At 38.1% G+C, this 24,717-nt stretch overlaps 1 protein-coding gene across 1 annotated transcript in view; it reads right to left on the minus strand.

The window, feature by feature from the left end:
- Positions 1 to 2,607: 2,607 nt before the first annotated feature.
- The window catches only part of DLGAP5 (DLG associated protein 5), a 40,507-nt gene continuing 18,397 nt past the window's right edge, over positions 2,608 to 24,717 (minus strand). The window contains exons 12-19 of the mRNA XM_080808658.1: positions 23,852 to 24,012; positions 19,056 to 19,148; positions 16,046 to 16,265; positions 11,503 to 11,695; positions 8,192 to 8,249; positions 7,373 to 7,619; positions 5,894 to 5,940; positions 2,608 to 3,103 (exon numbers count right to left, since the gene is read on the minus strand). Of these exons, the coding sequence (XP_080664784.1) occupies positions 2,963 to 3,103; positions 5,894 to 5,940; positions 7,373 to 7,619; positions 8,192 to 8,249; positions 11,503 to 11,695; positions 16,046 to 16,265; positions 19,056 to 19,148; positions 23,852 to 24,012 (1,160 nt within the window). The 3' untranslated portion in view covers positions 2,608 to 2,962. The remainder of the gene's footprint in view (positions 3,104 to 5,893; positions 5,941 to 7,372; positions 7,620 to 8,191; positions 8,250 to 11,502; positions 11,696 to 16,045; positions 16,266 to 19,055; positions 19,149 to 23,851; positions 24,013 to 24,717) is intronic.

The following is a 24,717-nucleotide window of genomic DNA, read 5'->3' on the forward strand; positions in this document are numbered from 1 at the left end:
ATCCATATTTGATACCAATATGAGACAATCTTGGTATAGGTTCTCTTGGTTTTTATGAAATCTCCATATTTGTAGAGGAAAATTAAGCTCTTAATTAGATATATCATCAGCTTAAAAAATTTAATAGTTCCCATTGTCAACCTTCTTAAGCATGCCTTTTGCACTTCCTCATTACCAGCAGGCCCAAAGATTCAGACAATTTCAAAACTAAGAGGTGGTCATAGCACTTTACTTTACAAAAGAATCAAAATATTTGGTCTATTTATTGTTTCTGGAACACCATCTTCTCAGATATTTTTATTGTCACAAGTTGGGTTCCCCGGAAGCAGAGATTAGAACCCAAGAGGCTTATGGAGGAGAATCTTGACATCAACAGCTGAAGGACAAGAAGGCACACGATCGGGCAGAGGGAGAAGGTTTGGTTATCAGCCTACCCTACAGGGGTTCTGAAGCTGGATGACCCTTTGGAGCTGTCAAGAGGGGGAACAGTCCTTTATCTTTTCAGTTCAATCAGTCAACAAATACAGGCCACCTGAGAAACAGTATGATCTGAGAAGTGGCTGTCTTCAGAAAGCCGTCTAATAGCACTTCTAACAATTAAAGGAAAAAGTATTTCAGTCCTAAAGAGGAATGCGAGCAGCATATCACAGTTTGTTAATTCCTTACTCTAATATTCTCATCTTGACTCTATCTATGATTAAGTGGAAAAACATAAGCTATAGAAAAAAGAGGGAACTTGTTCCACATCAAATTACTTAAATCCTGAGCCTTGGTTCCTTTGTCTGTAAAACAGTGGTATAATACACTTTTTGTAGGGTTACTATGATCATTGAATAAATGTTCACAAATGTTCATAAATGTTCACAAAGGGGTTGCCATATAGGAGGTCCTCAACAAATGGAAATTCTTTTTCCCCCCATTTTTGGAAAGGCATTTGTTCTACCAAAGCAATATTTTTTCCTAGTATCTTCAAAGACTTTTCTAATATCTCATAATTCTAGAGTCCAATAGCCTAAGAACACACTATCTAGTTGTAGGGTACATTAATAGCTGCTTATCCATCCCTTCCCTGTTTCCTAATAGTCATGGTTTTATTCAAGTATAATCCTAGATAAAATAAGGAATCCAGATTAAAGACAATCCCAAATGGATTATCAAAATATCCCCAATTTCCTCAAGAAACACTATCATGCCTAAAACACTTTAACACTGAATATTAAAACATTTTATGACACTATATAAAATGATTGGGTAGAAGTGAACACATACATACTCTAAAATTTTTAATACACTAGCAATATATGTGACCCCAAAAGGACCCAGCCACAGAGAAGCCGACACCAAGAATGACAGAAGGAACTGTGAACATAATTTTGGACCTTGAAACCATCGTTGAACTGGTGATTATAAAGCACCAGGAATCACCCTGGCAACTTGTAAAAATAATAAACTTCCCTGTTATTAAGCCAGTTTGACTTCATTTTACTATTACTAAATAGCCAAAAGTTCTCTGAACAAGTCAATAGTACATCTTACTAAACCCACCAAAAAATCACGTTTACTGACATTGTTTTTATTCTCATCTGCTTTGTCCTTGCGGGCAAATGCTATTTTATTATTTTGTTGCATATGGCCTTATATAGACTCTGAGTTGGGTTACTTTGCACCAACTTCTTTTGCATGCTCTTAAGCTTGGGCCCTTAGAAAAGCCTAACTTTTATGTATGTTTCTTTGTTCTGCATGTCTCCCTTGAATTATTCATTAATGGGCTGTTAAAGCTGCTTTTATCTTTTGGTAAGACTAGGCATTTTTTTTTTTTAAAGATTGTGTTTATTTGACAGACAGAGATCACAAGTAGCCAGAGAGGTAGGCAGAGAGAGGGAGGTGGGGAAGCAGGCTCCCTGCTGAGCAGAGAGGCTGATGCCGGCAGATCCCAGGACCCTGAGACCATGACCTGAGCCGAAGGCAGAGACTTAACCCAGAGCCACCCAGGCGCCTCAAGACTAGGAATTCTGAGAACATTCTTCTAAGCCAGCCCCTCACATAGCCTTACTGCTCATATGGGCTCTCTAATAAATACTCTCTTTCCCACAAGCCTAACTTACCTGTCCCTGACAACAAAAGTGGATGTGTTTTCTTTTCTTTTTGAAAACCCCTAATCTTACACATTTATAAGCTGCTGTTTGTTTGGTGAATGCCACCAGCCCTAACTCATTTAGAGGTAGAAAGAACTGGACCCAGGTCTGGTTATAAGCTTAGCTACTACGAGTCTTCCTGGTGCTGTTATGGCCCTATCTTCTACAATCCTAAAATTAAGAATTTTATAAAAGAGAAAATAGTTCAAACACATTAAGTGATTGATACAATTCTTTTCAAGGGAAGAAGGCATTTCCTCCTAAGACTGTCAGGTATGTTAAGGGGAAAATGAAAAGAAAAAGGCAAAGATTTAATGGGTCCCTCTAATAGTTTAACCGTTTGAAATTGCAGAATGTAAACAACTTCAGATTCCAGAAAGCTCATTTAAAGGAACTCACTATTCTCTGAAAAATGCAATACACAAAGCTGTTCAACATCAACAAATTTAAGAGTCCAAGCTAAGAATAAAGTATAGGATGCAAATATTTCTGTCAAAGTTTAATACTATATTTTGATTAAACTGAAGAATGTTCATAAGTGCTGAGTAAGTACACTTAGCTTTAATTAAGCTTATACATTTTAAACAAGAGAGGCAAGGTAAAGTACATTTTTTATTCTGCATAGTTAATGTACAAAATATCCCCACTTCCCTCGAGAAACACTATCATAGCTAAAACACACTCTGATGAACACTGAATATTAAAACATTTTATGACACTATATATTGACTAGAAGTGAACACAAATACATACTCTTCAATTTTCAATATGCTAATAATATATCACATTGATAATATGAAGAAAAATATTTGGATTTATCTTTAAATTCAAAATTCTTCTGGTTGTTCATCACGGAGGGGTCTTAGAGGTGAAAATGTAATCAAATTACCACCAAAGGAAATGTGTCTGGCATGATCTTGATGTCTCCTCTCCACCTGAGTGAATGTGTTACTGAAGTTTAGGCCCGGCTAGAAAATAAATTCAGAGAAGTCACTAAATCAAGGGTTTCACCAATTAAGCCTTCAACATTGCAAGTTAATAGGTTAATTAATAACATGAATAATATTTTGGTATATGGTAATAAAACCATTAACAGCACAATGATTTTGCTACTTACCAGTGGATCTAATTTCAAATATATATATATATATATATATATAAAAAGTAAAAGTAAAAAGCCAATGAGGTGCAGTTATATGGATTGGGATTTGTGGAATCTGTGTAAATGGCTTGAGATATGGTCTTAATTTTATTTATCCTACATATACTGCTGAAGTCCATTACATATTACTAGTCATCTTTGAGGCATTTGTACCTAGCATTCCTTTTCAATTAAAATATATATATATATATATATATATACACACATATATATACATATATATATATGTACCTAGCATTCCTTTTCAATTAAAATATATATATATATACACATATATATACATATATATATATGTACCTAGCATTCCTTTTCAATTAAAATATATATATATATATATATATATATATATATATTTTAATTGAAAAGGAATGCTAGGTACAAATGCTAGGTACAAATGCCTCAAAGATGACTAGTAATATGTAAATGGACTTCAGCAGTATATGTAGGATAAATAAAATTAAGACCATATCTCAAGCCATTTACACAGATTCCACAAATCCCAATCCATATAACTGCACCTCATTGGCTTTTTACTAATGGGATCCCTACTAGGATCCTTTTCTTTGTTCCCCCTCGAGCCCTATTTCAGGTTCAAGTGATGCTACAGAAGCAAGTAATAATTTGGGTCTCAACTAGACAAGCAGACCTAGGGAAAATAAAATTGAAAAGTCCAAGGTCTAATATATATGAAAAGTGGAAAAGAATTCATAGGGAGACTAAATTATAAAGTACCGAGACTTGTCAACTAGCTAACATATAAGATAACCAAAACGCTTTTTTTTTTTTTTTAAGATTTTATTTATTTATTTGACAGAGAGAGATCACAAGTAGGCAGAGAGGCAGGCAGAGAGAGAGGAGGAAGCAGGCTTCCCGCTGAGCAGAGAGCCCAACACGGAACTCGATCCCAGCACCCTCAGATCACGACCCGAGCCAAAGGCAGCGGCTTAACCCACTGAGCCACCCAGGCGCCCCCCAAAACGCTTTTAATCATAATATTAGTATAACACAAAATGTGATACAGTACATTCCAAATTTATTTGTAATATCCTATATTACCAGAACCAAGCATTCAGAGTTCAGATCTGAGAACAGGATTAAATCAGGTTTATATCAATTGGCCTGATGCTGAAATCCCTGACTCTAAGATTAAGAAAGCAGACTACAGGTCACTACAGGTCCATACTGCACACTTCATTTTGCTCCTGAGACATAGGTCAGCCCAGAAGCCTGCATGAAAAGAAGGCATCTTTGAAAATAATGAAAGCCAACATATACGGAGGTCCTTAAGGAATTAGTGGCTTAAGGAAGCCAAGTATTTGCCAGGCTTTACAAGGTTAACAAAACTACTGCTTTTTTTTTTTTTTAAACAGTTTTTTTTTTTTAATTTATTTATCTGACAGACAGAGATTACAAGTAGGCAGAGAGAGAGGAGGAAGCAGGCTCCCTGCTGAGCGGAGAGCCCGATGTGGGGCTCGATCCCAGGACCCTGGGATCACGACCTGAGCCGAAGGCAGAGGCTTTAACCCACTGAGCCACCCAGGTGCCCCTAAAACTACTGCTTTTATCCTACATTTGCCTCAGTGAACTTTTTATATTCTGAGATCAAAGATTAGCAAACCAAGGCCATTTCCTGACCCATTTTAGCAACTGGCCCTAGAAAATCTCAAGGTAAGGCTATAAACCAGGGTGGTCAACCTGGCTACACGTTAGAATCATCTGATAAAGGTCCTACTACAGATTGAAATAAAAATATCTGAGGGTAGGGCTGAAAACCACTGCTGTAAACAGTAGGCAAGAGCGCACTATTTTATTCATGCCACAGTGCCAGCTCTGCCTACAGAGGAATTTATAGATGATAAGGGAAACAGATTCCTAAAATTATAATGGGTTTTAGGAATATAACATATTCATATTATATTCCTAATAAGAGATTGTGTGCATTGTGCACCTACATCTATATATACAAATTAATATGGGAGAGGAGAGCTTTTCCAGGAAGACTTCACAGAAGCATTAAGGTTTGAACTAGATGTAGAGGCAAGAGGTTACCAAAAATAAAGGCTGGGAAGCCTCTAAATAAAATAGTAGAATATATATATGTGTATATATATATATATAGAGAGAGAGAAAGAGATCTCTATAGAGATATATATCTGTATCTCTAAAAGAATTAAAATGGAAATAACCCGTGATGACTGATGGTAGGATAGACATTATCTTCCCAAATACATGTTTCTAAAGACAGAAATCTTGTCTTATTTTTTCTTACATCACTTAGAGATACCTAGCATAATTCAAACTACAATTAGATATTTAAGTATTCAAGCAATATGTCATAACAAATTTGATACATAAATTGTATAGGGAAATAAATCTTCAGAATGTGGTACTAAAACATGCTACATTTTAAAGTTTATAAACACGACATTTTTTCCCATTTTGAGAAAAATGAGTAACAAATGGATTTCATAGTAAATGAACAGTAACATGTAAATCTGAAACCAACTTTGTATACAAACTGAAAAGTGAGTAATACCATTTTATAAAACAAATCTACACTATAAAGCAATTTTTCAAATTAAGTTGGAAAACTTACCGAATCAAGAAGATGGCATTCAGTAGTAAGACTTTTAATATCAAATACTGAAAAAAAACAACAACAAAAACCCCAACTTTTAACTTTTTAAAGAATATCCTCGCAGTCAGGTGTTGTTAAGAAATAGACAAAAATGATGAAAAGCTCCATATATTAAGTGCTAAGATAAAAATCTAGGTCGTCTTATGTTATAGCATTCTTTTATAACTTTTTAAAGAGTTTAAAAATTTATTTATTTTTGCAAAAAAGAGAGAGAGAGAAAGAGGGCACGAGCAGGGGTGGGGGCAGGAGAAACAGGCTCCCGCTGAGCAGAGAGCCTGATGTGGAACTTGATCTCAGGACCCTGGGATCATGACCTGAGCCAAAGGCAGACACTTAACCAACTGAGCCATCCATGTGGCCATGCCATAGCATTTTAAAAAATGTACTTAAATTTTTTATTAAAATTCTCATTCTTAAATTCAGTATAAAAAGAGTCTTCTATGAACAAATCCCATGCTTGTAATATTAAAGGCACCACTGAGCATCCAGGTTGGTGAATATATGGAAATCTGGGGAGAATGGTGCATTTGGAAGGCATGGAAGCTCTGTACCCTTTCTCCATACTTTGCCCTATGCATCTCTTTCACATGGTTATTCCTGATTTACATCCTTTTATAATGAACAGGTAATATACTAAGGTTGAAAGAAAAAAAGAAAATGTACCCAAGAATACAGCTGGAGTACATTAAATGTCTGGCCAAGGTTACGTTTATTTTGCCTTAGGCCCCAGCCAGAACAGCACCACTGAGTAGCAGATGAAAACAGTAGGTGAAACTATCACACATTATACTATAACGAAAGTCTAAGAGCCATTTCCTATTGCAGAACAATCACAACAAAGTAGATAGGAAAAGGCATTATGAAAGAAAAATAGGGCATTTAAAGAAAGTTTTGAGGATGTGTGTTAACAAGGAGGTAAACTAAAAAAATAAACTTTGGGGAATTTCTGAGTCTTCACAATGAAGAATCCAGATTGGTCTAACGTAAAACGCTCCTTAATTCCAACATGGATTATTAGCCGTTGTTTTTTTTTTAAAAGATTTTATTTATTTATTTGACAGACAGAGATCACAAGTAGGCAGAGAGGCAGACAGAGAGAGGAGGAAGCAGGCCCCCCGCTGAGCAGAGAGCCAGATGCGGGGCTCGATCCCAGGACCCTGGGATCATGACCTGAGCTGAAGGCAGAGGCTTTAACCCACTGAGCCACCCAGGTGCCCCTTAGCTGTTGTTTTTAGTAAGTACACTTCCAAAGGTCTGAGGTGTACAGTGGGACACTATGACATGTACCGATTCTTATAAAGCGTTTCTTGTCAATGCCCAATTTTTTAAACTTTACTGTTAGAAACTGGTTCCCAGAAGTAGTCACAATAATCTATGTATTAGTCCAAGCTCATTTATTTAACAAAGCCTCATCTAAATATATTTAAAAGATCTCACCTGACTGAGAAATTTTAGTCTTCTCTTCCTGTAAAATGTCATTTTGTGATGGTATATTTTTTTCAGGGCTGCTCATCAAAACATCCTGTGCTATAACTGAAGAATGTAGCTCCATCCCTCCTACACCATCTGGAATTTCTTCCTTTTTATTAGTATTAATATCATCTGCCACTTCACTAGCAAGTAGAGGCAAATTCATTCTTTCACTGGGTAAACAATCTGTCTCAAAGTTTATCTTGTTTGCATCCTGGAAGTAAAAAAGGTTTTTACATTTAATTACCAAAAATTAGAAAAAATTAAAAAAGTCTTGTTGCTATTAAAAATAAAAACAGCAGAACGACATTCTGAACACAGGATAAAGAACACTGTAAATCCTACTATCTTGCTTCTTGAACAATTAATTCAAAGAATATTATGGCAATAGTATGATTGAAGGAAGCTTCTCAGCAAGTGTCTACGATTTTCCAGTTTTGTGACTGGCAAGCATTTTTTTGGGAAGGGCAAGATGCAAAATATTTTGGGCTTTGTGAACCACAGAATCTCAGCCACAACTACTCAGCTCTACCATTGTATTACAAAAGCAGCCAGATACAATACGTAAGTATGGCTGTGTTATAATAAAACCTTATTTAAAAAAAAAATCTTGATGTGAGTTAACACAAAATGGGACTATGCTTTCAAACAAGACAAAGGCCTTTAAAACAAGAAGTATCATTTGAATGACTGCTTTAGATTTCTGATGGAAATTCTGGGAGTTACTTATGGAGTTACTATATATAATGACATAAATTGCGATCTATATACTGGAGTGGGACTTACATAATTTACTTCAATTAAATCTTGTAATCCAGGACGCTGAGCTTCTTCTATGCTAGTCCTAAAAAAGAAAAAAGCAGATAATCAGATAATTAAACATACTGCTATCTTTTTCACTTGTGTTTTGATATTATCCTTCATGGGTCAAAGATGGAGTCTGGTCCAAGATCAGACCTGGTCCAAAGAAGTTAGTTTGGGACTACAGCTATAGCGGGATGGCCACACAGACTGGATGCACTCCTCCCCAGAAAGCTCACAGCCTGTTACCACGCTGCTCAGTCCACCAGCAGGCTTTTGAATCTCACCAAATCCAGAGCTACATACATACTAGGGAAAGGTTAGAATAAAGCCAACTCCTGGGGATCAAAGCAACAAGTCAGTTATTGTGTAGTTGCAAGTTGACTACATTTACTTGTTAGTTATAGCTTAATGTATTCCAATCTCAAAGTTTGTAACTTGTATTTCATTAAAAATACCTGGGGTATTATGCTGAGCCAAATAAGTCAATCAGAGAAAGACAATTATCATACGATCTCCCTGATATGAGGAATTTGAGAGGCAGAGTGGGGGGTTTGGGGGTAGGGAAGGAAAAAATGAAACAAGATGGGATCGGGAGGGAGACAAACCATAAAAGACTTAATCTCACAAAACAAATTGAGGGTTGCTGGGGGGAAGAAGGTATGGAGATGGTGGTTGCATTATGGTCATTGGGGAGGGTATGTGCTATGGTGAGTGCTATGAAATGTGTAAGCCTGACGATTCACAGACCTGTACACCCCTGGGACAAATAATACATTATATGTTAATAAAAATAATTAAAAAAAAATACCTGTCTCAACCTCTTGCAAGTCATTTTTTTTAAAATATACTATTTTTCTAGTTTTCAGCTCCACTTTGCCTTCAAGATTTTTTTTTTTTTTTTGACAGACAGATCACAAGTAGGCAGAGAAGCAGGCAGAGAGAGAAGGGAGGAAGCAGGCTCCCCACTGAGCAGAGAGCCCGATGCGGGGCTCGATCCCAGGATGCTGGGATCACAACCCGAGCCGAAGGCAGCGGCCTCAACCCACTGAGCCACCCAGGCGCCCTCCACTTTGCCTTCATTGCACAAAGTTGTTTGTGTGTAAGATGCTCTTTCAGGACTACTTTTGGGAATCAAGTAAAAAAATTTAAAGAATACTTATAATATCTTTTTTTTTAAAGATTTTATTTATTTATTTGACAGCGAGAGAGCGAGAGAGGGAATACAAGCAGGGGGAGTGGGAGAGGGAGAAGCAGGCTTCCCGGTGAGTAGGGAGCCTGATGTGGGGGTCGATCCCAGGACCCTGGGATCATAACCTGAGCTAAAGGTAGACGCTTAACTGACTGAGCCACCAGATGCCGCTGTAAAATCTTTTAAATACAATTATGGGTATTCTTAGCACAAGATAATATACTAGAGGATACATACAAAGTAAAGCAACTTGCATTTAAGAAATGACAATAAATTGGTATTTTATAATCCACAGATTTCTAGAACACCTAAAATATTTAGTCCCAACAAAATCTAAATATACCTTGGTTCATACTAAAAAATTTGAAATTTTAAAATTTGTTCCATAAAATATTTAAGAGCCGAAACTTTCATTTGTTTCCTCTATTTCAATTCATAAGGTGTTCTTTTATTTTCTTGACAATCTTCTTTGCTATAATGACTGAGTATTCAATGCTATCCCATCTCCAGATTAATAATAAAACCAATAGGGGCACCTGGGTGGCTCAGTGGGTTAAACCTCTGCCTTCAGCTCAGGTCATGATCCCAAGGTCTTGGGATCGAGCCCTGCGTCGGGGGGGGGTCTCTGCTCAGCGGGGAGCCTGATTCCTCCTCTCTCTCTGCCTGCTTCTCTGCCTACTTGTGATCTCTATCTATCAAATAAATAAATAAAATCTTAAAAAAAATAAGGCATATTAAAAAAATAATAACAACAATAATAAAACCAATAGTTCTCTCTTGGCTCCAGACTACAATTTTATTTTCTCCTTACCTTAAAGTATCTTTTTCCTAACAGATTTCTGGTACATTTATGGTCCTTGAATGAGGACTATATAGATCATTGTGATGTGTTTGTGCAGAGGCCATACTCCGCAGCAAAAAGAATAGAGGCAGCCTCCAGATTGACTAATTATAAGCTGTATTTGGGTAAGTTACTAACTTTTCATGTCTTCTCACTTGAAAAATGGGGATCTAGTATCTCACAGGGTTGGTTCCCCTCCCCCCCCAACAGTGTTCTTTTGCAGATGAAATGAGATAATACATGTCAATAACCTAGAACCATGTCTAGCATATAATTCTTTGGTACACATGAGCTCTCCCTTATTTATGCGAGATAGCAAACTCAAGGCACTTTCGGTAGAGGCTGGTACAAAAGGGCCTATCTCTCAAGGACCCTGCAGGGAAGTCCTGGCACTGGTGTTTCATAAATGATGAACCTGAAGCTAAGGGAGTTAATTAAACGCTCAAAGTTTCACAGCTCGTATGCCATAGAACTGGTTCTGAGCTCAGAGCTGCCAAGCACCAGAGCTGTATTGTGTTTAGCACCAAACAACACTGCATTGTTTCTTTTCTTCTTAGTTCTGCAGAATTTACTTTGCATGCTTAAATATAACCAATAATCGATCTGAAATTGTAAGCCTTAGTTCCCTCACTTAGACAATAGAAGCATTTCTTACACGTTACAGAGTCATTGTGAAATCTAATTAAAAACAAAGATCTTGCATATTTTACCAGGCTAACAATCTAAATTGATATTTAATGTCAGCATCTGTTACACTTCTTCTTTTTTTTTTTTTTTAAAGCTCTTTGAGGTCCTCAGTCATTTTTTTTTTTTTAAAGACTTTATTTATTTATTTGTCAGAGAGAGAGAGAGAGAGTGAGCAGAGGCAGACAGAGTGGCAGAGGGAGAAGCAGGCTCCCTGCGGAGCAAGGAGCCCGACGTGGGACTCGATCCCAAGACGCCAGGATCATGACCCGAGCCGAAGGCAGCCGCCCAACCAACTGAGCCACCCAGGCATCCCTACACTTCTTTTTTAAAGACTTATTTACTTATTTTTAGAGAGAGAGTACGTGCACGTGCACATGTGCATGTGTGTGAGTTGGGGGGGGGGAGGGCAGAGAGAGAGAATCCTCAAGCAGACTCCCTACTAAGCACAGCGCTCAATCCCACCACCCCAGGGATCATGACCCAGACCTAAACCAAGAGCTGGGCACTTAGCCAACTGAGCCACCCAGACACCCCAGCATCTGTTATACTCTTAAAGATAACACATGAAAGAAATACCTGTTTTTAGGAATAGTTGAAAGCAAACTCTCCTTATGGACATGCTCACTTTTGGTACCTTGAGGATCAGGATTCTGTGGTGACATAGTTTGTCTTAGATGATCCATCTCAGCCCTGCATTCATTCACACCTTTGCTGACAGACTTACGTGTCCTATGTCTTTGAGAAAGACGCTCAGAAGAGATAGAAAGTCCTAGAAGATGAGAGAAATCATCTCAATATCAAAAAGTTCTGTCAGTCATTTTTCATTATACCAAAGAAGACACTGCAAGTTCTTCCTGTTACCCTACCAACTAGCCTCTTCCATAATGGTTTTTAAAGACAAATGCCTGGGACTTTCAGTTAAAGATAGTATTGAACACACACATTAGATTCTGTTTCCTCTTGACATCCCACTATTATAAGCAGTAACAGAGATCATCTTAAAAGGCAGAATGTTGGGACGCCTGGGTGGCTCAGTTGGTTAAGCAGCTGCCTTCGGCGCAGGTCATGATCCCAGCGTCCTGGGATCGAGTCCCACATCGGGCTCCTTGCTTGGCAGGGAGCCTGCTTCTCCCTCTGCCTCTGCTCGCTCGCTCTCTCTCCCTCTCTCTCTCTGACAAATAAATAAATAAAATCTTAAAAAAAAAAAAAAGGCAGAATGTTACAAGGACACAGAATACCTCCCCTTTTATTACTCAGGAGCTTTTTATTTTTTAAAAAGATTTTATTTATTTATTTGAGAGACAGAGAGTGAGAGAGCGAGCGAGCGTGTGCTCACTAGTGGGGGGGGGGCAGGGCAGAGGGAGAAGCAGACTCCCCCCCTGAGCAGACAACCCCACATGGGGCTCGATCCCAGGACCCGGAGATTATGACCTGAGCTAAAGACAGACACTTAACCGACTGAACCACAAGGGAGATCTTACTCAGTTTTTTAAATTTGAAACACAATTTCAAGGACAAAGGGAACTAAAAAAAAAAAACAATAACCAGAAAATTTTGGAAGTTGTAATGCTAAATGAGTGAGTGGGATATTATTTTGTAGACCCAAGAAAATAAATTCCAAGCCACCAGTCACCGGTCAGGAAAGAGGAGAAATGACCCAATTTATACCACGGCATCCCTCAAAAGAATTGGTGGTCTCAAGTACGTCTGGAAGCAGAGATGAAAAGGGAGCTAAAAACAGAAGATTGGTTCAAAGTCAGTTTAAAGAAAGAACAACTGGAGCTTTTTCCTCATTCTGCACAGGCAGGCAACTGTCATCATGCCCCCACACCCTTACCACCCAAACCAGAAGACTAAAGAGGTTTACTTCCTGAAAAAGTGAAAGAAAAAGTCTCTGGCTTAGGGGATACCAGGTAAGGTTAGGAGATTGGTACTATATGGTAAAAAGGGGATCACGAACAAACAGTTCAGACGCTTAGTTTTTTCCCTCCCCCCTGGCTCCTGAAAGGCAGACGGCCGGAATAATACCCTCTAGGCAATAGGCTGGAAGAATCTTTTCTGGGGAGCCCGACTAGCCCATGAAAAAAGAATTAAATATACTGATATATAGATTCCTAGCACAATGGCCCAGCTAAATCACCCCACAGTAAAGCCCCGATTACCCACGTGCTACTGGGCAGAGACCTATTCTTTTTTTTTTTTTTTTTTTTTTTTTAAAGATTTTATTTATTTATTTGACAGACAGAGATCACAAGTAGGCAGAGAGGCAGGCAGAGAGAGAGGAGGAAGCAGAATCCCTGCTATGCAGCAGAGAGCCCGATGTGGGGCTCGATCCCAGGACCCTGGGATCATGACCCGAGCCGAAGGCAGAGGCTTTAGCCCACTGAGCCACCCAGGCGCCCCAAAGAGACCTATTCTTAACCATAAGCAGCCAATGAATGATCACCAGACTCCCAAGGAAATCCTCCAGTACAAGAGATGGAAACAAAAACCAAACAAATGAAAGTTTCTTGGAACAAATACTGACTGTACAGGGGAAAGAAAACATAAAAGCTATCATTAACATCCTCAGAAAGGTAAGACAGTGCACTTAACAAACAAGTACAGAATGTTATAAAATGGGACACTCCAAGAATGAGAAAGAGGTCTTGGGAATTTAAACCATGAGAGCAAAACCAAAAACCGAAAACAACATGAAGGCTGAGGAAATAAGGAAGTAAAAAACAAGTACAGGAAAAATTATAAAAATAGTCTATTTACCAGAAAAAAGATAAAATAGATGTTTCTAAAAAGATCAGAGGGGACCAAGGAGAGTAAATTCAAGGAACAATTCACACACACACACACAAACACACACAAAAGAACACAAAAAACACACTACACAATTCAAGAAAAAAAAATCTACATAGTCGAACAACTCAAGACTCCGACAAAACCCTAAGAACTAAAAGTGGTTGGGACGCCTGGGTAGCTCAGTCAGTTAAGTGTCTGCCTTCAGCTCAGGTCATGATCCCAACATCCTGGGATTGAGCCACACATCCCGCTCCCTGCTCAGCAGGACGCCTGCTTCTCCCTCTGTCTGCCCCTCCCTGCTGCTTGTGCTCTCATACTCGCTCTCTCTCTGACAAATAAATAAAATCTTAAAAAAAATAAAATAAAAGAAAGAAAGAAAAAGAAAACGAAGGAGAACTAAAAGTGGCTGCCTCTAGGGAGTGACAAATGGGGTGGGGGGGCTTCCTTCGGGGACTTCTGCTTTGTAACAAGCCTCATACAAACCATGTGCTCTGTAATGAGAACTCAGTTTTAACAAGATAGATTTGGGCCATAAACCTTAATCTCCCCAGTCGTAAATGCCAAGTTGGGTACATGAAAGAACAGTGATGAGTTCCTTGGGAAGTTAGTGGCAAGGAGCCGTGTTACTAGCAGGAGGCAATTCCTGGGTTTGTTGGAAGTGCAGCCGCTTAGAGTAAAGAATCCAAATGAAACCACACCAGGTGTGATAGCTAAACTGACAGGAAGGTTATATATAATATACTTAAGGTGATAAATTTCCATTTTAATATAAATATTAGATAGCAGCTCAAGTTTATGTTCAGAAAAATTTCCCTGTGGACACAGTTAAATAATAGGGAAAAAAATATCCCTTCAGCTGATCGGTATCTGAAGAGGGCTTAGCCCCTTTCTCCTTGAAAACAAACATCTAGCACTTAAAGCACTGATAGAAGTGTCCACCGAAACTTATGGAAGAGATTACTTCAGCTCTGACCTCTCATCATGTGGCTTTTAAATAATTTCTGTCTACATATATAAATTCAGTCTAATAAAGACAGCCTATGAAAAATAGCTACTAAAAAATCATAAAGAAAAATCATAAGATCAGTTAGGAATCAGTTAGAAAATCATAAGAAGGATGGTTTCCTGAAGTATTAAAAGCTGGTTTCACTCTGGAAAACAGCATGGAGGTTCCTCAAAAAGTTGAAAATAGAGCTACCTTACGACCCAGCAATTGCACTATTGGGTATTTACCCTAAAGATACAAACATAGTGATTCGAAGGGGCATGTGCACCTGAATGTTTATGGCAGCAATGTCCACGATAGCCAAACTATGGAAAGAACCTAGCTGTCCATCAACAGATGAATAGATAAAGAAGATGTGGTATATATATACAATGTAATACTATGCAGCCATCAAAAGAAATGAAATCTTGCCATTTGCAACAACGTGGATGGAACTAGAGGGTATTATGCTTAGCAAAATAAGTCAATCGGAGAAAGACAACTATCATATGATCTCCCTGATATGAGGAAGTAGAGAGGCAACGTGGGGGGTTTGAGGGGTAGAAAAAGAATAAATGAAACAAGATGGGATCGGGAGGGAAACAAACCATAAAAGACTCTTAATGTCACAAAACAAACTTAGGGTTGCCGGGGGGATGGGGGTAGGGAGAGGGTGGTGGGGTTACGGACATTGGGGAGGGTATGTGCTATGGTGAGTGCTGTGAAGTGTGTAAACCTGGCGATTCACAGACCTGTACCCCTGGGGCTAATAATACATTATATGCTTATAAAAAAATAAAAAAATTTAAAAAAAAAAAGCTGGTTTCACTGGAATATTTTTAAAGTAGGAAATTAGTACATTAACTGTTTCGTAAAATCTGAGAAGTTTTAAATACAAATGGAAACTAAACCAAATTTCTACTTTCCATAAGTTTCATTTTAAAGCACAGCTAAAGAAGGGTGACGGTTTGATGCCTGAGATGCTTGCAGCTTAAATTCTAAACCAACTAATTAACCTGAAGAAAATCACCTGACTTCTCATGCTTCCATCATGTCCCTTACCTCTTGGGATCCTGTGACCTACACAGGACCATGGAGTTAAGCGGTAATAATAGATGTGAAATCGCTTAGAAAATATAAGAGCCATTTTAGAAGACACAGCACATTTCATCTAATCATATACATCCAAACACGCCTTGCATGTGTGAGCGAGCATGTAGTCTATTTTCCAGACTCAAAGAGACTCGGTGGTCCTTCATATGAAAACTATTTTCGACCTCTTACCTAAGCTCCCATCCACCCCAAGTATTTCTCTCAACGAGTCTTAGCAGAAAAACTAACCTGAGAAGGATTTAACAGGACTTTCGATTCTGAAAAATCCAGCATCAAACACTATTTTATCAACTTCCTTTGGCATTACAGAGGACGCTGCCTCCACAGGTTCTTCCTGCTTCATCCTCTCTCTCATTGCATTTTTTATGGCAGCGAGGCGATTTCTAGCTGCAATTCTTCCGCCATCGTCCTGTTTGGGCTTACTTGCTACCCCTGAGACAACTTTCTTCTGCAAAGAGAAATTATGTATTAAAGCTACTCGTTATCATCTTACAAGAAAAACAATTAAAACATACATAAAATATTAAACACAGTCATCATATGCTAAGCAGGTTCCTTGTATGTGCTAATAATGCCAGAGGCCAAAGGTAAAGGACAAAGCCACTGCCCTTGAAGAGTTCACAGCTTAAGGAAGGGCTAGATATAGATACTAAGAATAATAAATGTCAAGATACAGACAAAATCAGACGGCTATAAGAGAACACAAGGCTATCACCTCAGTCAATCCTCAGAGTCATCAAGAAAGGCTGACAGAAGTAGCCTCTGAGCTGGAATCATGGTTAGCCAGGCTACAAGATGGAATGAGGAAAGGACTGGGCACAGAGAACAGCATGGCTGCAAAGCCAGAAGCGAAAGAAAGTGCAGAGGAGGTAAAGTGGAAGGAGGTAAGCAACAGGTAGATTATAAAATTCCTTGCAGGTAACCATTTTAAGGAGCTACACTTATACAGAGAACATAGGAATAGAGCTTATTGATGATTTTTAATCAGTAGAGTAACATCATCAGCTTTGTGATTCAGAAAGGCCATTCTGTCCATGGCCCAGAGAAGGGACTGGAGGGTTACAAGCCAGTTAGGAAGGAGACTACTGTACTGATAATGAGAGAAGATGACAGTAGTTAGGTTAAGGAGGAAAAATGGAAAAACACGAATGGCTTCAAGAGATATCTAAGGGGGCAAACTGAGAGGACTTGGCAATCTATTGAATGTGCGGTGGAGATGATGAAACAGAGAAAGGACTAAAGAAGATAGCCAGGTTTCTACCTTGGACATCTACTGAGATGCCAATACTATTCTCTGAGACAGAGAAACAGTGATGTGTGTGCAGATGACTTTAGTTTGGAACATACCTTAAAATCTTAAGGTACATGGAGTCAGGCTATATAGAGCTAGAGCTTAGCACTAAGTGTGGTTTGAAATACAGATTTGGGATTCATCACAGGATGGGTAAGACTGTACAGGGAGAATGTGGAAGAAAAAAAATAGGGTTGAGGTAGGAATATGGATATCACAAACATGTAAGGGATAAATGGAAAACCAAACTGCAAACATGACTGAAGAATGGGCACAGAGGCAGGAGGAGAATCAGAATAAAATCTCAAGAAGGAGGGAATCAACCACATTTAATGCTGCAGGGGGGTTGGATTTTCAAAGTAAGTATCTAATAATTCAGTGACTAGAGAATCAATACCCTTGGTGATAACTGTTCTAGAGGCAGAGGGAGGTGAAGCTGAATTGCAGTGAGTTGGAGAGAGAAGTGAGAACCAACATAGTAGCAACAGAGTATAGACAGCTTTTTCTAGAAGATTGTCTGTGATTAGGAGTTGGGAACATCACAAGATGTTTTTTTCTTTAATGGAAATGAAGATAAATTCTAATCCAACTAATTTAGACCCTTAAACATGTCTAAAAACTGATGGAAAAGGAGAAAACAAGGTTAAATGATGGGATGAGAGATCAATGAAGAAGAGGTCAGAGGGAAGGCTATCAAAGTATAGGTAATAGTTTTAGTTTATTTGTCCCACAATCTTAACAGCAGCCTGTAGAATAAAGTAAGAGGAGATAGAGACACCTGGTGATGAGGGACAGAATTACAAGGCTCTGACTGAATGTCATACTGACACAGCCATTATCTGCAGCACTGATGATATTCATGTTTCCAGGACCAGGTACTCAATAAGAAATACCCACAGTGGCTTCAAAATATTCCAGCTTTCTTCCCTGTTTCACAGATCTGAAATTTAATTTAATTTAATTTAGTCACCTGTCAGGAGACTTCATTAGTAAAATGACACTGTAATAGGTTCTTTTAATATTCTACCACCTTAAACTCCTACGATAGGATTTAAAACAGATCTTATTTGGATTACATAATAATAACCAATTTAGAAACCTGATTCTAAACCAAAGGTCTTCTTCTAAAATATAAAGAAAAACTGGCAACATGCAAAGTGGTTTGAGAAGCATCCATGTGCCCAAGAACATTTGAGTTCAAAACATTACTAGAAACAAAGAGACAAGAATGGAAATTATCATGTTAACAAAGCAAATGTTACAGAAAATAAGAATATTTACAAGATAAAGCATAGGGAAGAAGACAGATGTTCTAAAGAGCCATTTGTTCCTCTCTGCTATTTAAGAATTCTTTCATTTTGAAATAGATCACTCAAAAGACTACATAAAAGAGAGGTGGCATAGCCTACTAAGAAACACAGATTCTGGAACAAGAAAGTCTGGCCCTGAAACCCAGCTCCACCTTTGGCAAGTAATTTCTGGTTGTCAGGTTCCTCAACTGTAAAATGGGGAACAGAACCCACTTTACAGGATTGTTGTGATGATAAAATGAGTTTATGTAAGTAAAATACATGGAACAGTACTTGGCACAGACTACACATTATATGAATTATGTAGTACTACTATTATAATTACAACAAAATGGAGATGCACAGTTTGCAGTATAAAACAAACATGCAGATACCCACTGTTTAGTAACTTAGAAGCCCTCTAGGTGTCCCAATTCAATTACGGTCCCTCCCTCCCTCCAGAAATAACACTAAATTTAGTGTTGACCATTTCCTTATTTTTTCTTTAAAGGCAATCAGGACATTGTAATTAATACATGGAACTTTATTTGAAAAAGATAAAAAATCTGAAGCTAAAAGTTTATAAAGCTTAAAAGTAAAAATTTGTTAAAGTAGAAGAGTCTGTATGAGAAATTTGGATATAAAACCACAAACTTACCCGAACAACTTTTTTGCTTATATTATTATTGTTCTGCCATCCAGATTCCTCAAGTTTGGTCAAATTGTTGAATTTTTGGTTTACATCTTCTATCTGTTAATAAATAAAGTACAAGTTTATCAGATTAAAGCTAACCACTGAAGTTTCAAAAAAAATTGAGAATGGTGACTTGGACTAGTGACATATAATTTAAACTAAGTCATTCTCAATTTAGTATTCAAATCAAGAATTTTTTTTTTTTTAGGATTTTATTTATTCAATAGAGAGACAGAACACAAGCAGGGGGAGTGGCAGGCAGAGGGAGAAGCAGGCTCCCCAATGAGCAAGGAGCCCGATGTGAGACTGATGCGAGACTTGATCCCAGGACTCTGGGATCATGACATGAGTCACTTAACCGACTGAGCCACCCAGGCGTCCCCCTAAAAAAGAATTCTTATGATAAATTGCTGTTATTTTTGGTTTTACAAGCTTCCAATATCTACATAAAAAGGGTCAAATATGAAGAACCCTCCTAATTTATTTTTGACCATTAAAATGCAGGAGATATTTTATATGTTTTGTTTCCTAAATTATACAATGTGAACACAGAACACAATATGTCTTCTTCTTCTTCTTTTTTTAAATTTTTAAACACAATGTCTTTTGCAAATACTTTCTCTCAGTCGGGGCGCCTGGGTGGCTCAGTGTGTTAAAGCCTCTGCCTTCAGCTCAGGTCGTGATCCCAGGGTCCTGGGATCGAGCCCCACATCGGGCTCTCTGGGCAGCAGGGAGCCTGCTTCCTCCTCTCTTTCTCTCTGCCTGCCTCTCTGCCTATTTGTGATCTCTATCTGTCAAATAAAGTAAATAAAATCTTTAAAAAAAAAATACTTTCTCTCAGTCTGTGGCTTGCCTTCTCATTCTCTTGACACAATGTCATTTTATTTATTTATTTATTTATTTATTAAAGATTTTATTTATTTATTTGACAGACAGAGATCACAAGTAGGCAGCGAGGCAGGCAGAGAGAGAGGAGGAGGCAGGCTCCCTGCCAAGCAGAGAACCCGATGTGGGGCTCGATCCCAGGACCCTGGGACCATGACCTGAGCTAAAGGCAGAGGCTTTAACCCACTGAGCCACCCAGGTGCCCCGACACAATGTCATTTTAAAAGATTCAAGTAATATATCCACTAGCAGAATGAGAATGTATGACCCTTATCCTCCTGGTATGATCCTTATCTCTTCTAGTTATCTGAAGTGGTGCCTTCTGTGTGCCACTTTAGGGAAGATCAGAACAAACCTTCCCACATTCCAGTCAGGGCTTACATTAACCTCCACTTGGTCTAAAACACATAGCTCCGAGAGAGAGGTCACTGTGCAGACAAACAAGATGGGGGGCCAAAGATGGCGGCAGTGATGTCAGTGTATGATCCTTATCCATCTGGTATTTCCAATCTCCTCCAAAGTGGTCACCACCATCAACAGTTTAGCAAACATGCCCACATTCCCCTACTACGCATATATACACATATGTATTCTCAGTTTTTCTCCTGAAAAAATGTAAGTTCCAAAAAGACTCAGGATTACACTTATGATCAACTGATCTTCAACGAATGCGTCAATGTAATTCAATGAGGAAACGATAGTTTTTTCAACAACGGTGCTGGGGAAATTGAATATCCACAGAAAAAAGATGAATTTAGATTCTTACCTATATCATACACAAAAATGAACTCAAATGAATCAGATACCAAACTGTGGAACTAAAACTACAATACTTTTAGAAGGAAATATAGGAAAATCTGTTAGCTGACATTAGGCAGAAAGTGTTCTCAGACATCTGGAGCCATCCAACTTAATTTGAAAAAATAAATTTTATATAAAGGGTCAAGAATCAAAATAGCCTTGGATTTCTCAACAGCAACACTGAAACACTGAAAGCTGAGAGAAAATGCCCTCAAACCTCTGAGGGAAAATAACTTCCAACCCAGAGTTTTGTACCCAGCCAATCACGTGTGAGGGTGAAAAGGCAGTTTTTAGACACCCAAAGTCTCAAATTTTACCCTCATGTTCCTTTTCTTAGGAAACCAAGTGACAACATATCACAAAAAATGAGGGAGTAAACCAAGAAGCGGGAGGTGGGACTGATCTCCAGATGGGGGCTATAGGAATGGGACTGAGGTGAGTTGAGGTGTGCAGTTAGGAAGCTGTAGTTGAGGTTGGAGCAGGAGGACATAGGGCTCTGTGAGATTGGGCTCTGGGAAGCTGAACTAAATATAATACCTGATTTCTTTGCTTTTTAAATTGTGTCGAGGAGGTTTATACAGACTTTAGAAGTGAACTGATGATAGACACAGAAAGACTAAACAAATGAAAAGCAAAAATGATTCCGTAGAGAAAAAAGGAAGAAAACATAATAATGTCCATTGCTGTATAGTCCAGATGTGAATTGCGTTTAGGAAGTCAGGATGATGTGTTGGTTTATGTCCAGTTTTTATATATTTACCAGTTTTCATAATAATGAGCTGGTTTGGGGCACCTCGGTGGCTCAGTGGGTTAAAACCTCTGCCTTCGGCTTGGGTCATGATCGAGCCCCGCATTGGGCTCTCTGCTAAGTGGGGAGCCTGCTTCCCTTCCTCTCACTCTGCCTGCTTCTCTGCCTACTTGTGTTCTCTCTCTGTCATATAAATAAAAAAAATAAAATAAAATAAATAATGAGCTGGTTCACTACCATCCTTTAAAAGCAGCCAATTACTTTGTGTTTTTTAGTGTTATATTAATTGATATATTTGAAGATTTTTGATATCTTCATATTGTTTATGTTTATCATCTACTGATCATTTCCCAGCTTCGGCTGTTGGGAGCCTCTTCAAGTTAGCTCTGGGAGAACTCTTTTTTTTTCCTTTAAGAATCGTTTTGAGGTTTAATCTAATATTATAAAATTTACCAGTTCTAAATGCACAATTCAGTGATTTTCAGTAAATTGGCAGAGTTGTGCAACCATTGCCAATCCAAATGCAGAATATTTTTAGCATAAAACATCTTCTTTCCTATGTGCTAGTCAATCCCCATTCCCACTCCCAGCCCCAAGCAAGTAACTCTTTGTGGATTTGCCTTTTCTGGACAGTTGATATTAAATAGAATAATACAATATACAATCTTTCATATGTGGCTTCTTTCACTTAGCATGGTGTTTTTGAGGTTTTTCCATGTTGTAACATGTATCTGTACTTCGTTGCTTTTCATTGCTAAGGAGCATTTCATTGTATAAATACATCACTCTCTAGTTACCAGTTGAGGGACACTTGGATTGTTTCTACTTTGGTGATGATGAATAATCTTCTGTGAATATTCACGCAGAATCTTAGGGTGGACATTTGTCTTCATTTCTCATGGGGTAAATATCTAGATATTGCTGGGACATATAGTAAATTTACATTTAACTTTTTAAGAAACTGCCAAGGTATTTTCCAAAGTGATTTTAACATTTTACTTTCCCATCAACAGTGTATGAGTTTTCCTAGGATTCCGCATCCTCAGACATTAACTTCATATTCCAACTTTTTTTTTTTTAATATTTTTAAAATTTATTTGACAGACAGAGATCACAAGTAGGCAGACAGGCAGGCAGAGAGAGAGGGGGAAGCAGGATCCCCGCTGAGCAGAGAGCCTGATGTGGGACCAGGACCCTGCGATCATGACCTGAGCCGACGGCAGAGGCTTTAACCCACTGAGCCACCCAGGCGCCCCCGTATTCCAACTTTCTATAGAATCTTATATTTCTGCTCTCATAGTTTTTAACTTCAAAGAGTAATTTTTGTTGTTCTTGGAATGTTCTTTTTTTAATAGCTGCTCTTACTTGGCAGAGGAAATGTCTGGTCTCTTTGAGAATATTAGCATTTGCATTTAAAAGTTATTTTCTCCTTTATTATCCTCATTTCCTCCAACCAAAAAGCTCTCTTCCTGGGGTGCTTTAACTTATTTTTTCCCTTCAGGTTTGAGGCTTCCCTCAAACGTCTAATGATTATTGGCTACTGGTTCCTGAAATAGTATTTTGTATGTTAATCTCTAAGTTAAGGTCAAAAAGCTATAGAAAGTGTCATGTCCTCTCACACTTTTCCTGATCTTCCTAGTGAGTCCCACTATCATACATTACATTAGAGTATATACGTACATTAGAGTGCAGTTATATGTTGTGTCTGACTCTCTAATAAGTTACAAACTTCTCTGGGAGAGAGAATGTGCCTGTTTTTCAACTCCTGGCACGATGCCTGGCACACAGTAAGAACTCAGTAATTGCTAGCTGATCTTAACTAGTAAAGGCTAAATTTGTTCGTTTTTCTCAAATATAGTCATTAAAGTCTATATGACAGTTGAATATAATCTCAATTTCCAAACCTTTTGGAAATCACCTTGACAGCATAGGAAAGAAGTGGACATCAGTTATAACATTTAGACAGTACTGGGGCGCCCAGGTTGTTCAGTTAGTTAGGAATCCAGCTCTTGATTTCAGCTCAGGTCATGATCTCAGGGTTGTAAGATTGAGCCCCATGATAGGCTCCACACTCAGTGGGGAGTCTGCTTAAATTCTCTCTCCTTCTACCCTTCCCACCACTTGTGCTCTCTTTCCTGCAATATAATCAATCAATCAATCTTTAAAATTTAGACAGTGCTTTACAGTTTATAGAGATATTATCTAATACCTCATTTAACATTACAGGTACCTAAAATCAGCTCACATTATCCCCAGTTTATTTTTACTAACTCCATTTTCAAAAAGACCCACAGAGTTAATACACAGAAAATGCTTAACTACATACCTGAAAACTAACCATATCCCAAAATCCATCCAGATCTGTACAGGTAGTCTCCTTTTCACCTCGTTTATATTCACAATTGTCCACCAGTCCTTCAAACTGCTTGAACCTTTCTTTCATAAGGAGTCTTGTTTGCCCAACTGCTGTGCGAATGAGATCTTTAGCTAAAGTAAATATGAGGTTTTTGAAAGTCAAAGGACAAAACTGGACCTTTATTGCCAGCCTACCAGCTGATAAGAAGACCTCAAAGTAAATAACCTCAGGCTTATAGAATCAAATTCTTACCTTCATGCAAAATAAAAAATATCACGACAAAACTTTATTTTACAAATACTGAGCATTCACTATCTGTTTCAATTCCTGCTAAAAATCAGCAGTATTCATTCTCATACATATTGCTGCACAATCAAGAGCACTCTCCTTGTATTTAATAAGAATTCAATCACAAACAACTCATCACACATCAGTATCTATGAAAGACTTCACACTGACAAGACACAAATGATTTCTTTTCTAAACAGCTTCCCCAAATAAGTAAGACTAAGGAACTTTCCTGAAAATCTGTTCCATATTGATTTAGGTAATTTTCATTTAGAAAAATATTTATGTGTGATTAGACAATAACAGTTACAGATGCCACTCATAGTTATATCAATCGAATAATGGGTAAATGTCTAATTTTCAGGAATAACAATCAATATTCTAATTACTTAAATCTTTGAAATCATGTACCATTTTAGCTCAGAGATATTAGCAAACATATGTTGAGATATGAAAAATTCTTGCTGCTTTGAATAACAATGTAGCCAGTTCAGCTGGACAACCCTAGATCTTTGTTTTGGATAAATATAACCATATTTTAAAATCCA

This window comes from Martes martes (genome assembly GCF_963455335.1).
Source record: "Martes martes genome assembly, chromosome: 7".
NCBI classification, from domain to species: Eukaryota; Metazoa; Chordata; class Mammalia; order Carnivora; family Mustelidae; genus Martes; species Martes martes.